The sequence below is a fragment of the Lipophrys pholis genome, assembly GCF_963383615.2.
Source record: "Lipophrys pholis genome assembly, chromosome: 18".
Lineage (NCBI taxonomy): Eukaryota > Metazoa > Chordata > Actinopteri > Blenniiformes > Blenniidae > Lipophrys > Lipophrys pholis.
The window spans coordinates 25,652,561-25,669,586 of NC_137646.1; the positions used below are offsets into that span (position 1 = coordinate 25,652,561).

Sequence of the window (17,026 nt, forward strand, 5' to 3'; positions counted from 1 at the left end):
ACACAGTGGAACACAGAGGAACACAGAGAAACACAGTGGAACACAGAGGAACACAGAGGAACACAGGAACACAGAGGAACACAGAGGAACCCAGTGGAACACAGAGGAACACAGTGGAACTCAGTGGAACACAATGGAACACAGAGGAACACAGTGGAACACAGTGGAACACAGTGGAACACAGGAACGCAGAGGAACACAGTGGAACACAGAGGAACACAGTGGAACACAGAGGAACACAGTGGAACTCAGTGGAACACAATGGAACACAGAGGAACGCAGAGGAACACAGTGGAACACAGGAACGCAGAGGAACACAGTGGAACCCAGAGGAACCCAGAGGAACACAGTGGAACACAGTGGAACACAGAGGAACACAGAGGAACGCAGTGGAACACAGAGGAACACAGAGGAACACAGAGGAACCCAGAGGAACACAGAGGAACACAGAGGAACACAGTGGAACACAGAGGAACGCAGAGGAACACAGTGGAACACAGGAACGCAGAGGAACACAGTGGAACACAGTGGAACCCAGAGGAACACAGTGGAACACAGCGGAAACACAGAGGAACGCAGTGGAACACAGAGGAACCCAGAGGAACACAGTGGAACACAGAGGAATTCAGAGGAACACAGTGGAACACAGAGGAACACAGTGGAAGGCAGAGGAACACAGAGGAACACAGAGGAACACAGAGGAACACAGTGGAAGGCAGAGGAACACAGAGGAACACAGAGGAACACAGTGGAAGGCAGAGGAACACAGAGGAACACAGAGGAACACAGAGGAATTCAGAGGAACACAGTGGAACACAGAGGAACACAGAGGAACACAGAGGAACACAGTGGAACACAGGAACACACAGGAACACACAGGAACACAGAGGAACACAGTGGAACACAGAGGAACACAGAGGAACACAGAGGAATTCAGAGGAACACAGTGGAACACAGAGGAACACAGTGGAAGGCAGAGGAACACAGAGGAACACAGAGGAACACAGTGGAAGGCAGAGGAACACAGAGGAACACAGAGGAACACAGTGGAAGGCAGAGGAACACAGAGGAACACAGAGGAACACAGTGGAAGGCAGAGGAACACAGAGGAACACAGAGGAACACAGAGGAACACAGAGGAACACAGTGGAACACAGGAACACACAGGAACACAGAGGAACACAGTGGAACACAGAGGAAACACAGAGGAACACAGAGGAACACAGAGGTCTGCAACCTTCATGTCACTTTTCCACCAAATCAAGTTTAACTGGAGCCGAGAAACTTTTAGAATTAGTTTGATGAAGTTTTTATTGACCACAGTCGAGGTAAATACAAACAACAGTTTGGGCCCGAGTTCTCAAGAGTAAACGTACTGCAAGAAAAATACAAAATGGAAAAAAGAGACATAAGTAGCAGAACCCACAGGGATTAAACCTGGAGCCCATCTTCTTTAAAGGAGTGAGTCTTCAGCTGAGGTTGTGTCGTCAACCGTTCCTTTGTGTTTACCTGTCTGCTTCTTTTCTGTCCACCGTGAGACCTGTTGTCCACCATGAGACCGATCTGGTTCTTTTCTGTCCACCGTGAGACCTGTTGTCCACTGTGAGACCTGTTGTCCACCGTGAGACCGATCTGCTTCTTTTCTGTCCACCGTGAGACCTGTTGTCCACCGTGAGACCTGTCTGGTTCTCTTTCTGTCCACCGTGAGACCTGTTGTCCACCGTGAGACCTGTCTGCTTCTTTTCTGTCCCACCGTGAGACCTGTTGTCCACCGTGAGACCGATCTGGTTCTTTTCTGTCCACCATGAGACCTGTTGTCCACCGTGAGACCTGTTGTCCACCGTGAGACCTGTCTGCTTCTTTTCTGTCCACCGTGAGACCTGTTGTCCACCGTGAGACCTGTTGTCCACCGTGAGACCGATCTGGTTCTTTTCTGTCCACCGTGAGACCTGTTGTCCACCGTGAGACCTGTCTGCTTCTTTTCTGTCCTCCGTGAGACCTGTTGTCCACCGTGAGACCTGTCTGCTTCTTTTCTGTCCACCGTGAGACCTGTTGTCCACCATGAGACCGATCTGGTTCTTTTCTGTCCACCGTGAGACCTGTTGTCCACTGTGAGACCTGTTGTCCACCGTGAGACCGATCTGCTTCTTTTCTGTCCACCGTGAGACCTGTTGTCCACCGTGAGACCTGTCTGGTTCTTTTCTGTCCACCGTGAGACCTGTTGTCCACCGTGAGACCTGTCTGCTTCTTTTCTGTCCACCGTGAGACCTGTTGTCCACCGTGAGACCGATCTGGTTCTTTTCTGTCCACCATGAGACCTGTTGTCCACCGTGAGACCTGTTGTCCACCGTGAGACCTGTCTGCTTCTTTTCTGTCCACCGTGAGACCTGTTGTCCACCGTGAGACCGATCTGGTTCTTTTCTGTCCACCGTGAGACCTGTTGTCCACCGTGAGACCTGTCTGCTTCTTTTCTGTCCTCCGTGAGACCTGTTGTCCACCGTGAGACCTGTCTGCTTCTTTTCTGTCCTCAGAGCTGTTCTGGTCGGTTTTATGTTATTTAGTCGTTTTCAGCCATTTTTGAAAATCAGTGTGGAATTCAAATAATTTAAAAAAGAAAAAGCATATTACATATTACTGTAAAAAAAACAACATTATAAAGTACATTTAACATGATATGGGATCTTTACTGTAAGTATTGTGATATATTCGTTGACTCACTTCATGTGGAACCTGTGGTCATGTGACTGTTCTTAATTCTGATTGGCCCAATAGAGCGTGACATCATCAGTGAACGTGATGATCTTCACCCTGTAGCTGTCTTTCCTCTCCATATATCTATATCTATATATCTATATCTATATCTATATCTATATATCTATATATCTACATCTATATCTACATATATATCTATATATTTATATATCTATATATCTATATCTATATATCTATATATCTATATATCTATATATCTATATATCTATATATCTATATCTATCTATCTATAGATATCAGCATGAGTTATTTAATGGTTTTTGGTGGCGGACGTCTGACTGTGCGACTCTCTCTCTCTCTCTCTCTCTCTCTCTCTCTCTCTCTCCTCTCTCTCTCTCTCTCTCTCTCTCTCTCTCTCTCTCTCTCTCTCTCTCTCTCTCTCTCTCTCTCTCTCTCTCTCTCTCCGGGGGGCCGAGGAGCATTTTTACAGACAAGTTTTTCCACTCCCCCCCCCCCCCCCTTCTCTCTCTCTCTCTCTCTCTCTCTCTCTCTCTCTCTCTCTCGCTCACTCTCTTCTCACCTCCATCATTCTGTCCTTTCTTTACTCTTCCTCACACCCTCCACCTCCTCGTGCCTCATCTTCCTCAGCCTCTCTCTCTCTCTCTCTCTCTCTAGACTTGACTCCTCTTCCTCTCTTTCTCACTCTCTTTCATCCCAAAGTCCAACTCCAAGTTCATGTGGGTCATTATAACCCCACTGAGAGATATTCACCTCCACTAAGAGCTCATCTCTCTCTCCGTCCTTCTCTCAGTCCAGCTTCAGTTTGATCATTATTGGTCCTCGGAGACAAGTTATTGCCCTCGCGTCCCTCTTTTCTTTTCACCTCTCTATTCTTTCTTACTTTCTCTCATCTTTGGCATTCTGGCCTCCTCCTCCACACATTCTCTCCTTCACCATTTTTAATTTTTTTACTTACTCTTCTTCCCTGGTTGCAGGTACGGGAGGTTCTAAAGGAAGCATCAGTGGTTCCTAGGCTAAAGGAAGTTCTAAAGGAAGCATCAGTGGTTCCTAGGCTAAAGGAGGTTCTAAAGGAAGCATCAGTGGTTCCTAGGCTAAAGGAAGTTCTAAAGGAAGCATCAGTGGTTCCTAGGCTAAAGGAGGTTCTAAAGGAAGCATCAGTGGTTCCTAGGCTAAAGGAGGTTCTAAAGGAAGCGTCAGTGGTTCCTAGGCTAAAGGAGGTTCTAAAGGAAGCATCAGTGGTTCCTAGGCTAAAGGAGGTTCTAAAGGAAGCATCAGAGGTTCCTAGGCTAAAGGAGGTTCTAAAGGAAGCATCAGTGGTTCCTAGGCTAAAGGAGGTTCTAAAGGAAGCGTCAGTGGTTCCTAGGCTAAAGGAGGTTCTAAAGGAAGCATCAGTGGTTCCTAGGCTAAAGGAGGTTCTAAAGGAAGCATCAGTGGTTCCTAGGCTAAAGGAAGCATCAGTGTTTCCTAGGCTAAAGGAGGTTCTAAAGGAAGCATCAGAGGTTCCTAGGCTAAAGGAGGTTCTAAAGGAAGCATCAGTGGTTCCTAGGCTAAAGGAGGTTCTAAAGGAAGCATCAGTGGTTCCTAGGCTAAAGGAGGTTGTAAAGGAAGCATTAGTGGTTCCTAGCTAAAGGAGGTTCTAAGGAAGCATTAGTGGTTCCTAGGCTAAAGGAGGTTCTAAAGGAAGCATGGAGCCTCTTTTCCTTTGCTTAGTAAGAATTCCAACGTTCCTTATCATGGCCGCTACTTAAACACTTCTGGGGTTAAGGAGAAGTGGATAGGAAAGGAGATAAGGAGATAGGAGGGACTGTTAAGATGCACCCAACATATCTAGGAAATACCGTATAGTTCATAATAGAAGAGCAGCGCCTAATAGAAGAGTACCCCCCCCCCCCCCCCCCCCCCCCCGTTCAAAGGTGTGGAGCATGCCAACATTTTCGTATCCACAGACCAAGAAGAAAGTTTCCAGGAGAGAGTCCCCCCAGCCCCCCCATATGGCCCTGTTCCTGCGCCAACGTCTCCTTGAGCAAGGCACTGAACCCCGGCAGAGGTTGAGGGTTCTGTGTGGCAGCTTGAGTGAGACTACAAAGCAAGGAGAAAGAAAAAACAGAGAGTGAGTTAATGTTGAGAAGAAAGAAGATTCTCTCTCTCTCTCTCTCTCTCTCTCTCTCTCTCTCATCCTCTCTCTCTCTCATCCTCTCGCTCATTCAGTCAGGGTTTCTCTACATAATGAGATTACACGGGATTATAAAAGCTCGTCTGTCTGTAATCCACACCACTCAATCCCATTTCGCTGCTTAACCCCCCCCCCCCCACACACACACACAGACATAATTCTCTTTGATGCCACCCCATGATCCCTCTCTTCTTCTTCTTCTTCTTTTGTACCTCTTTCCGTCTTAATCCTCCCATCATCGTTGGTTACGCAGCGTAAACGATCACCACGGGTCATTCTGTCTTCATTTCTTTTTCCACCCTGTTCTCTGTCTACATCCCTCCTTTCTTTCATTCTTCCTCCTGTTTTCTCCATCCATTCTACTCTATCCATCCATCTATCCATCATTCAATCCATCCATCATCCATCCATCCATTTGTCTCTCCATCCATCAATCGATTCTTCAATCTGTCCATCCATCCATCCATCCATCCATCCATCCATCCATCCATCCATCCATCCATCCATCCATGTGTGTGAGGATCATGCTTCCTTCCCGCCACCAGAGCTCGCATGTGAGCCACAGCTGGACACACGTGGCCGCCACGTGCACGCGCACAAACGCAACCACTTTAAAAGCTGCGTGATTAGAGAGAAAAAAAAGAAAAGAAAGAAAATATGGAAGAAAAATAAAAACTTCCCGAGCAGCTCGTGAGAAAGTTTATGAAACTGCGCGCACACACACACACACACACACACACACACACACACACACACACACACACACACACACACACACACACACACACACACACACACACACACACACACACACACACACAGCTCCTCGAGTCCGTCCTGCAGAAATAGCGGCCTCTGATTGGTCCGGCCAACTGCCAGTCAGGCCGGTGGGGGGCGGGGCCAGGCGGGCAGTGGGCGGGGCCAGGCGCGGGGCTGACCTGCAGTCTGAGCCAGTCGCTTTTACGCACAGACCGGACAGTCCGCGAGCCGCGCACGGAGCGCAGTGCAGAGTGTCTGGAGGAGGGGAACTACCAGAAAGAGGTGGAAAAGTGGCAGGGAAGAGTTTTAAAAGTGTGTGTGTGTGTGTGTGTGACAGCGAGGGAGAGAGTGTGTGTCCGTGTGCGTGAGTGAGCGTGTGTGCATGTGTGCGCACTTCTCCCATCACCACCAGCAGCAGCAGCAGCAGCTCATGTCGCTCCCCGGGTCCCCTCCGCTCCTCTCGCCGGGCTCCGGCGCACCGACCCCGGTCGCGCTGTACCGCTCCGGTCCGGAGGGGCTGCTCACCTCCTCCGCTTCCTCCGCCGCCGCCGCCGGATCCACCGGCACGTCCAGCCCGGCGCACGCCACCTCGCACTCCCTGTCCCCGTCCCCGCGGCTCACCAGCGGCATGCTCAGCGCCTTCCTGCCGGGCTCCGCCGCCGCCGCTGCCGCTGCCGCCGCCGCCGCCGCCGCTGCCGCCGGCCTGGGTCCCCTCGGCGGGCTGGGCTCGCTGAGCGCGGCGGGGCTGACCCCCGGCTCCCCGGGCTTGGCGCAGCCGTCGTCCGGTCTGTGCAGCGAGTGCAAGCTGGTGGAGGTGCACGGCGTGAAGGTGGCCAGCTTCAGCGTGGACGGCCAGGAGCTGATCTGCCTGCCGCAGGTGTTCGACCTCTTCCTGAAGCACCTGGTGGGGGGGCTGCACACCGTGTACACCAAGCTGAAGCGGCTGGACATCGCCCCGGTGGTCTGCACCGTGGAGCAGGTGCGCGTGCTGCGGGGGCTCGGGGCCATCCAGCCCGGCGTCAACCGCTGCAAGCTGATCTCCAGGAAGGACTTCGAGATCCTGTACCAGGACTGCACCAGCGCCAGGTGGGTCCCCCGCACCCCCCCACCCTCCTTTACCTTGCGTTCAACTTATCATTATTCTTTTATTTCTTTATCGCGACTCTGGAGGAACTTTACGCACAAGTTTCCATCACTTTTTATTTATTCCTGGAACATTTCAAGGATTCCTTTCCAAACGCTCCATCCCGGTTTCTTCACCTCTACTTCTTCCTCCTTTTCAACTTGTTTGAAACTTTCCCTCTTTTTTTCCCCCAATTTATTTTCTTCGTCCTCTTTACTTTTTTTTTTCTTCCTACAAATGAAGCGAAAAGAGTTTAGTTTAAATTGCAGATGTGACATAACGGTGTGTCTCTTATCTCTTCCCTGTATGAAACGATAACAGACTATCATCCTGTCATCTCCCCTTAATTAACTAAATCGTTTAAAACGGCATATTAAAAATAAAAAAAGAATCAGTTTTGTGCAGATTAGACGCACAGAATGATGCATTTTGGATGCAAAGCTGCATTTATTTTTTTTACAACTCTTTAAATGCGTTTATATATTTTACGTGTTTCTGATGCAGATAAAAAAACACATATTTGTGACTCTCATGCAAAACAGTTCATCAGCAGCGTTTCCTCTTTCACTTTGGGAGCTGAAATGGTGTGTGTGTGTGTGTGTGCGTGTGTGTGTGTGTGCATGTGTGCGTGTGTGTGTGTGCGTGTGTGCGTGTACAAGCAGACACATGTTTCATTACTTTGGTGTTTTAGTGCAATAATAACAGACTGACAGCAAACAAATGTAAAGCAAACAACCTGCAGCTTCTCTCTGTTTACACATAATCCATTACTTTATATCTAACCTGTGTGTGTGTGTGTGTGTGTGTGTGTGTGTGTGTGTGTGTGTGTGTGTGTGTGTGTGTGCACGCGTGTAAGTGTGAAAAAGCTTTTGTATGTCTGTTGAGTGTGTGTGGGACAGATCAAGTGTGTGTGTGTGTTGCACCAGTGTGTTTGTGTGCAAACACACACTTTTAGAGTGTGTATTTTCAGTGCCTGTTATGTAAAGTGTGTGTGTGTGTGTGTGTGTGTGTGTGTGTGTGTGTGTGTGTGTGTGTGTGTGTGTGTGTTTCCCCACCTGCCTCTACGCAGCTCTACATTCTTTTAAAATCACTTTCCGTCCATCCAGTGTCGATTTTTTTTAAAACCGATCTCCACTTTAAGAAGAACAAAAATAAAACGAGTCGCTTCGTTTTTAGACTCAGGATTTTACGACGATTCGACGTTTTAGAAGGAAGAAACTTGAAACTCGCCTCGGCTCTCGTCCGGCTTCCTTCACTCGCCGTCCCACTGAACCCAAAGGCAGATTTCATTCGGTTGTTTTCTTCCACCACAAATTCTGATTTTTTTGGGATTATTCTATAACGTAAATGTGGATTAGATCTCATTTATTTATTGTTTTAATGTGTAGAAGTTGCTTTTCCTTCTATCTCCCATTCAGATCCTTTCTAAACGCAGCGGTTTTAGTTACGGACGGTAAAGAAACGACGTCGTTTAAAAGAGGTTTTCGTGTCGTGGTGATGATCTGTGTCTCCAGTAAATCATATCAATGCTTCTATCCGGGATTCTATTGTGGGGAAGTAGAACAGAACAACGTTTCCAGACGAGATTTTCAAATCAAAATCGGAAGTTTCTTTTTCTTTTTAAATGCAGGAAATGATTTGACTCGTTCGGACGCATTCCAACACATTTTACTGCAAATCCACTAAATAAACTGAACGTCTCGCCAACGGAGGCGACTGGGAGCCAATCAGGGCTCAGCGCCTTGCTCAAGGACACTCCAACGGAGCGGGGGGACGGGGATTCAAACCAGCAACTTTTTAGTTTAGAGATGGCATCAAGTGAACACAGGGAAAAAAAACACAGTTTCCGAAATGCAACTTTTCAAAAGTGCATTGTGAAATAAGGGAAACGCAACTTTTCGACAATGTGGCTTCTGCTCATGCGCACGACGTTGGTAGTAACTAGTAACTAGTAGTTCTGCACATGCTCAGTAGAGACGATCAGAACAAAGTGTCCTCCGTGGTGCCGTGACTCCATATTCTCCCGGAACGTGGTGCTTTTATTTTGACAGTCACTGTAATAACAATCCAACTGAGTCGTCGTCGCGCTCACTGCATCGTTCTCAGCGTGCGTGTCGTTTTCAGAACGTCGCCGTTTTAAATGTGAAACTTTTCTGAAGCGACGCGTTTTCATCTGGTGGTTTCTGGACCGTGGGAGGGAACCGACGGTTCCACGGGGAGAACGTGCGAACCGTTCTCACCGCTACACATTTGCATGCGGCGCAACACGAGCAGCTTTTCTCTTATTTTCTAATTTTTTTATTTATTTTCTAACCAGGAAGCGTCATGAACAATGGCGTGATGTGTTATGTTCCTTGTGAAGGTTCAACTTGTTCCTGTTTTGGAAAGAAGAAACTCTGTCAACCATTTATTTTGGCGAGTGGTGGTATTTAGTAACCTCATGGAAAACATGGTGGAGGATTTAAAAAAAAAAAAAAGTTCCAAATAACCGACTCTTTTGCTTTAAACTTCTCGTGTACCGACGTGAACAATGAGGTCTCGCATCAGTTCAACTTATTGTTAAAATAAATGAAATATGTTGTGATATTTATTCGCAGTAGTAGTAAGAGGGCATGCTCGGTAATACCGTAATTTCCAGACTATTGTGCCACCAAATTTAAAAAGTAAAAAAAAAAAAAAAAGAAATGTCAGACTTACGTGATGCACCTGAACGCATCACCCATATCGTGTTATTATATAATAATATTAAATCTTATTATCATTATTGTTGAAGCCACGGGGCTTATAGCAGCGTATAGTCTGTACATTACGGTACTTGTTGGAAATAACACATGACATAGCGGGACAGGAGCACCGACGTATCAAAAACTGTCTGCAAAACGCTTCAATCCGGCCAAAAACCACCAAGAAAATGGTGAATATTTCAAATAAAATACCCATAATGCAACAGTTTTATTTTGACACCTCACTGTATTTTGCGTCATGTTGAGATTGTAGTAATTTTCTGTCGTATTTGTTTTTTAATCAGTTCATACCAGGCGGAACCTTTTAAGCAAATGTTCAGAATACTCTCGGGAATACCAAAATAAAAGTACCCAAGGTTCCGCTTAGGGCTTTTGAGAAATTCAAGATGGCCGCCAACTTGATATTTTGTCATATAGTTCACGATAATTTAAAGATCAATTGTTTGATATCTTTGATACAAGAATGTGAGAAAATCTCAAGTTGGCGGCCATCTTGGACGCCATCTTGGATTTCCCAAAAGCCCCCCCCGAGGGGGATTCTTGAAGCTTTTATTTTGGTATTCATGAGTTTTCTCCTTAAAGTTTCACCTTGTTATAAACTTGTTTTGGGTTTTAAATATATTTGGCCTGGAGTATCAGTCGGTCAAGTGGTCGACGTTCAACCGGAAGGTTGCCGGTTCGATTCCACATCCTTGTTCGAGGCGCTGAATTCCTCCCGGTTTGAGCACCGAGCGTCTTCCTCAAGAATTTCCCTCTGGAATTAAACAAGTATTTCTCCTCTATTAGACAAATGTAGTGATTTTCATCTCGTAAACTTTACGCCACAACAACTCTCACTTCCTCTTTCATCTCTTTCATCTCTTCTTCTATTCCTCCTTTTTCTTTACTTTGTTCTTCTATCAATCCACCGATTTCATCCCTTTCTTTTTCTGATATTTGTTCTCTTCGGCCGATCGGCTCCTCGATGTTGAACACACACACACACACACACACACACACACACACACACACACACACACACACACACACACACACACACACACACACACACACACACACACACACACACACACACACACACACACCTCTCGTAGTCGCTCACATTAAATAAATTTAAAAAAAAAGAAAAGCGTTCGTTAGAACTTTGCAGAGAGAAAACGAGCGCCGCCTCGGCGGTTTCCAGGATGACGGATGCTCTCGCCGCTTCGGCGTCGGCTTAATAATTAACGGCCGATTGTGTTGCTGCGGAGCCGCTCGGTTGTTTGGCGAGTGACCTCTGTGTGTTTTCGGCTGACCACACACACACACACACACACACACACACACACACACACACACACACGGATTTTGTGATTAATTTATCTCTCTTTTTCTATATTAGCGTCCTTTTTGATCTCTTCTTATGTCTTTCCTCTCACACACACACACACACACACACACACACACACACACACACACACACACACACTGGGCTACATGTCAGGGGTAATAATGGATCATGTGAATGCACATGGAACAACACGGCTGGAGATCCATTGTTGTAGAACACACACTCCTCTCACTCCAATCATATTGACATTCTTCTAATGCCTCTCTCTCTCTCTCTCTCTCTCTCTCTCTCTCTCTCTCTCTCTCTCTCTCTCTCGCCCTCCTATAACATTACTCAAGAGAAGAAAGAAAACTCCCACTGTGCATTTCACCAACTCGTCCCCGTGTTATTTCTACTGCTTCCTCCACTGAGGAAACTGCGTCGTCGTATCAGCAGACAGATTTAAAGCGACGTCGTCTGTTTGGAAAAACAAACCGCAGTGAAAGTTTTTCCGTTTTCACGTGAGACCCTGTTCACGCCACGTTTTCAGGTGAAAAGATTTGTGGCGTTTTTAGCAATTCGTTTACTTCGACAAGGACTTCCGGAGTGCCGTTTTTTTTCCGGAAGTGGCCTCCAGAGGGCAGCGTTTCAGAAACGACCTGCTTTCCATCTCCGTGTGAACGGGGGAAACGCAGATGCTCTCATTTACAAACCTTTACTGCAGCGTCGTCGACATACATGGAGAGCCTGAGTGGATCTGAGGCAGGAAGGGAAGTTTAAAGTACTGCAATGTTTATAAAGTACTGCTCTGTTTGGGCCTGCTCAGCTGGGTCTAGTACTGAAAACACAGCGCCAACTAGTGGTCTGGCATGCGAGACTAGGCCGAGTCCAGACCGAGACTAGGCCGAGTCCAGACCGAGTCCAGACTGAGACTAGACAGAGTCCAGACCGAGACTAGGCCGAGTCCAGACCGAGTCCAGACCGAGACCTTATAATGTGTTCACCCGTTCACCAATGGAGGCGTCCATTTGGGGTTCAGTGTCTTGCCCAAGGACACGTCGGCATGTGGACAGGTGGCGATGGGAATCGACGTATAGAATAGAAGTTACACACACACACACACACACACACACACACACACACACACACACACACACACACACACACACACACACACACACACACACACACACACACACACACACACACACTCACAAAAAAACCCTGTCTCCCAAACGTCTGGCCGTCCACATCTGCTTCTGCACTTTCAAAATATAAAAGGAATTCAGAATAAGATGCACAAAGTCTCCTGTTATCGTTGTTAAATGACATCGAACGCCGCCTCAACGCTTCCCCGAGCACCTCAGTAATTGTTTAAGCGCACACATAATTAGTTCATTAATTACAAAGCCAGGCTCGGCTGTAAAACGGCTAAATTAAAACAACAAAGTGGTGGAATAATCCTTTAAGAGGCGTCGGACGAGTTCCGGGCTCAATCTATTGGTGCAAATCTGCTTCTTGTGAAAGAGTGAAAACACACGAGGAAACGGTGGAATAAGAGTGAATGTGAAGGAGGAGCAGAACCCAGCGGGACGTTTCTTTATCGTTACAAGCAGAATATCACTTTCCTGAACGTTTACGTCCCTGAACTCTTTACCAACGGGTCATTTTAATCCACATTAACGTCTTTTTAAAGAAAATGAGATCGTCTAATCGGTGTAATAATCAAAAATTCACGTATGTCTTTTGTTTTTTGTCGTTTTTTTCTGCTGTTTAGTTTCTGATTATAATAAAACACGAGTTTCATTTAGGACTGTGGGCAACACCTCTATTCATGTCTTTGTCTTTACATGATCTATTAGTGGAGAATAATCTTCTAAAATGTCATTTTAGAGGTAAAACTTTTATTTTGTTTTGTCTTAAACTAGTTGCCACATCCTGTCTGTTTTATGTCGAAGGCTGGCCTGGTGTAATAATACTATAATAACATTTAGTTTGCTTTGGTATGTCTTTATTTCAAACATTATTAAAAAATAAACGACAATGAAAGGATGTGGTAGTTCTAGTAATAATATCAGAAAAAAAATCTGTAAATGAAAATATTCTTAATAATCAGCACGACAATCAGAACAACAATATTAATAATAACCTGAAGAGGAGTAGAGCGAAGCAGCTTAATTATCCAGCTGTTCCCTTCTTCCATCTCATCAATATTCAATTAAACATTTAAAGTTTTTCTTTGTCGCGGCGCAGAGGACCAGATAAAATGTCTATTTTCACCCAAAATGAACAATTCCTACTGAAAATGGCTAAAATCTCAACACAAAGTCGATTTTAAATCTACGTAAAACTGTTGCTTTCCTGGGGTGTTTTCACAAACTTGCGCTGACGGAATCGCCGACGTCTCAACTTCTGGTTTTATCCGCGACTCTCGTCTCTTTTCTTGACGGTTCGGCGCCACGAGCGGTCGACGCTCAGCGACGTGACTTTTACCGCTTCGTCGTTCGCAGGGTGTGTGTGTGTGTGTGTGTGTGTGTGTGTGTGTGTGTGTGTGTGTGTGTGTGTGTGTGTGTGTGTGTGTGTGTGTGTGTGTGTGTGTGTGTGTGTGTGTGTGTGTGTGTGTGTGTGTGTGTGTGTGTGTGTGTGTGTGTGTGTGTGTGTGTGTGTGAAATCGATAGTGAGTGACAGGAGGGCGGGCTGCTGATGTCGGAGTGTTATTCTGGGCTCTCCTTATCACGACAGGCTGTTAAAGCCCACACACACTCCGTGACACACAAGCTGGAAAAAAAGACACACACACACACACACACACACACACACACACACACACACACACACACACACACACACACACACACACACACACACACACACACACACACACACACACACACACACACACACCAATGATGGCATTTGTATTGTTTGTAACACAGGAGGGAGAAAAGTCGTTTTGGTTTCTCATAGCGTTGCACACACACACACACACACACACACACACACACACACACACACACACACACACACACACACACACACACACACACACACACACACAGCGTGAGCTCCTTTCATCAATTTGATGTCTTTCATTCTTTTACATGGAGCATTAAGTTCTTTTAATGGAGCACAGTGGTTTGTAAAACACACAGTCGAATGCGGTCAGTTTGTTTTGCCTCCTGGCTGAGGTGTGTGTGTGTGTGTGTGTGTGTGTGTGTGTGTGTGTGTGTGTGTGTGTGTGTGTGTGTGTGTGTGTGTGTGTGTGTGTGTGTGTGTGTGTGTGTGTGTGTGTGTGTGTGTGTGTGTGTGTGTGTGTGTTACTGTCTGGAAAGCACAAACAGAGCTATCAGTTGTCACACTGGCTCAAGTTACATCTGTGAGGTGGCGTTCACACTCGCCTGCATGTGCGTCCTGTTTTAATGTGTGTGTGTGTGTGTATATTGTTTCACGCGGTGTGTGTGTGTGTGTGTGTGTGTGTGTGTGTGTGTGTGTGTGTGTGTGTGTGTGTGTGTGTGTGTGTGTGTGTGTGTGTGTGTGTGTGTGTGTGTGTGTGTGTGTGTGTGTGTTGTGTTTCATCCCCGCTTTGCGCTGCTGGTTAATTGATAAAGGTTAAAGCGTTGGCCGGCGGGGAGCCGCGGTCGCTCTCCATCCGGTGTGACGGCGTTCGTTAGCGGCTCGGCGGCGACCAATCGGACACTTCGTTCACACGTTCCGTTAATCACATTGATCCACTTCAACCTTTTCTTTCTGGATTCAGCCCAATCCATGACGCTCTTTTTAAAACATGCACATCCCCAGGTGTTGAAAGACATTGTAGAACTCGTATTGGAACGAGAACTAGAATTTTAGTACTGCAAAATATTCCGAAACACATGATTTCGAGAGTTCTAGAGCGCCAGCATTCTCAAGCAGATGAGTTCTAGAACTTCCACACCTTCACATTAAAGAAACCTCAGACTTTCTACAGTTGTCAGGCATTCTAGACCATTCTAAAACATTCTAGAACATTCTAGAACATTCTAGAACAAGCATTTTTACCACAGACTCCTAAAAAAGTGGAGAACGCTCACAAATTCTAAAACTCTGGAGGTCTAGAGCACAGAATATTCTCGATGCATTCCAGAACTCTGACGTCTTCTAGAAGGTTCACACATGTATGTATATTATGAACTTTGAACAAATTGAAGAAATCTGTGACTTTCTACAATTGTGAGGCGTTCTAGACTGTTCTAGAACCATATAAACTTTGCAGTGTTTATACATTCTAGTCTAGTCTAGAACTCTCACAAATCGTCACATAATTTGTAGAGTTCGAAGAGCAGCGACATTCTCGATGTGTTCTAGAACTGTCACCTTCTTGAACGTTCACATATTTGTGAACTCTGACAAGTTGAAGGCATTCTAGACTTTTCCAAAAATCTGACTATTTTCAAGAACGTTCTCAAATTCAAGAGATCTCAAGATTATTGCAATAAAGCACAACTCACCTTCTTGAATATTCTAACATTTGAGATGTCTAACAAAGAGTTCTCACACGTTCTGTCATGCTCACCTGTTCTAAAACTGACTTTCTAGACTCTATTCTAAAGCGTTTCATTTTTGAGAACCCCTCCACCTTCTGAAACTGTCACATTTTCTTGAATGCTCACGTTGCAGAACTGTAAGAGTTATCAGAAATTCCACCCCTGAAATTACACGTTCTAGAATAATCTGACGTTCTAGAAATATCTTCACTCATGAATTCTGGAGCAGTATATTGTAGAATTCTCATGCCTTCCTAGAACCCTCACACACATATTTATGAACCTTAACAAATTGAATAGATCTAGAAAAAGCTCCCCAGAGAAATTTAGGAATCACTTTCTACGACTGGTACGCATTCTGGATTATTCAAAAACATCATAATTTCAAGATTTCATCAATTCAAGGACTCTTGCATGTTCAGAAGTTCACTTGGCTTATAAAAAAACCCACTACTGCTACATTTTATAATGGAGTGACTCATCGCACCACCTTGTGGTAATAAGTGGTATTACAACCTTTGCAATTATGTCCTGACCTTCTGTTTTTTTTCCATTTTGCTGATCATTATTTTTATTAGTATTATTATTTTACATCAAACTAGATGCATTGGAAATCTTAGATTTATAGTATTTCTATGAAGCTCCTCTACGTATTTATTTGCAGGATTTCAGTCAAGGCGCGGAGCATGTCAGAGTTTATGGGTTAAAGGACGACGCCGGAGAATTCCATGTGTTTTCAATTAGGCGCTAAGACGAGCTGATTGTACCGTCACGGCAGAGAATCTCAAGATTTATTAAAGACGACGTGACGGGATGACACGGCGAACACCTGAGAAGGGGCGAGGAGATTTTAACGTTTCCTTTCAAGTGTTAAAAATTAGTCGTACGTAACAAAAAGAAAATGATGATAAAACGGCACAGCTCGTCCAGTTCCCGTCTCACGTCTCCAGTTTAATGTTTATCACGTCTCCTATCGAGCAGTGTGTGTGTGTGTGTGTGTGTGTGTGTGTGTGTGTGTGTGTGTGTGTGTGTGTGTGTGTGTGTGTGTGTGTGTGTGTGTGTGTGTGTGTGTGTGTGTGTGTGTGTGTGTGTGTGTGTGTGTGTGTGTGTGTGTGTGTGTGTGTGTGTGTGTGTGTGTGTGTGTGTGTGTGTGTGTCTCGGGGGCCGACCAGGCGGTTTCATGCTTCAGTTACCAACCAGACACTGAGGGAAGATGCTCTCTCTCTCTCTCTCTCTCTCTCTCTCTCTCTCTCTCTCTCTCTCTCTCTCTCTCTCTCTCTCTCTCTCTCTCTGAAAACCGATAGAGGAGGGGAGCGAGGGATCACAGGGAGGGAAAGAAAGAGGTGAAGATCAAAGCAAGAAATATGACCCTCTGTCACCATGGAAAAGAACTGATCCTCTCCGTGTGTGTGTGTGTGTGTGTGTGTGTGTGTGTGTGTGTGTGTGTGTGTGTGCGGACTGAGGAAAACATTGAGAGGGTAGAGGCAGGTCAGTGTGTGTGTGTGTGTGTGTGTTGGGAAATAGATAATGTTTCACAAAGGCTGTTTCAGTCTCCAACTTTTAAGCGGGACAAGTTTTGCGGGGGAGGGGCGCTAACGTCCACGCCAAGGTGGCTAAAGCTAATAAAGCAAATAGCGCTCGCGGAAACCGGGCTTCGAACTT

General features: G+C 45.9%; 1 protein-coding gene across 1 annotated transcript in view; it reads left to right on the forward strand.

The window, feature by feature from the left end:
* Window positions 1-6,095: 6,095 nt before the first annotated feature.
* Window positions 6,096-17,026, forward strand: part of LOC308123983 (uncharacterized protein) — a gene marked incomplete at both ends in the record, with an annotated part of 33,265 nt that continues 22,334 nt past the window's right edge. Inside the window, one exon of the mRNA XM_080486738.1 lies at window positions 6,096-6,751. Within this exon, the coding sequence (XP_080342864.1) occupies window positions 6,096-6,751 (656 nt within the window). The remainder of the gene's footprint in view (window positions 6,752-17,026) is intronic.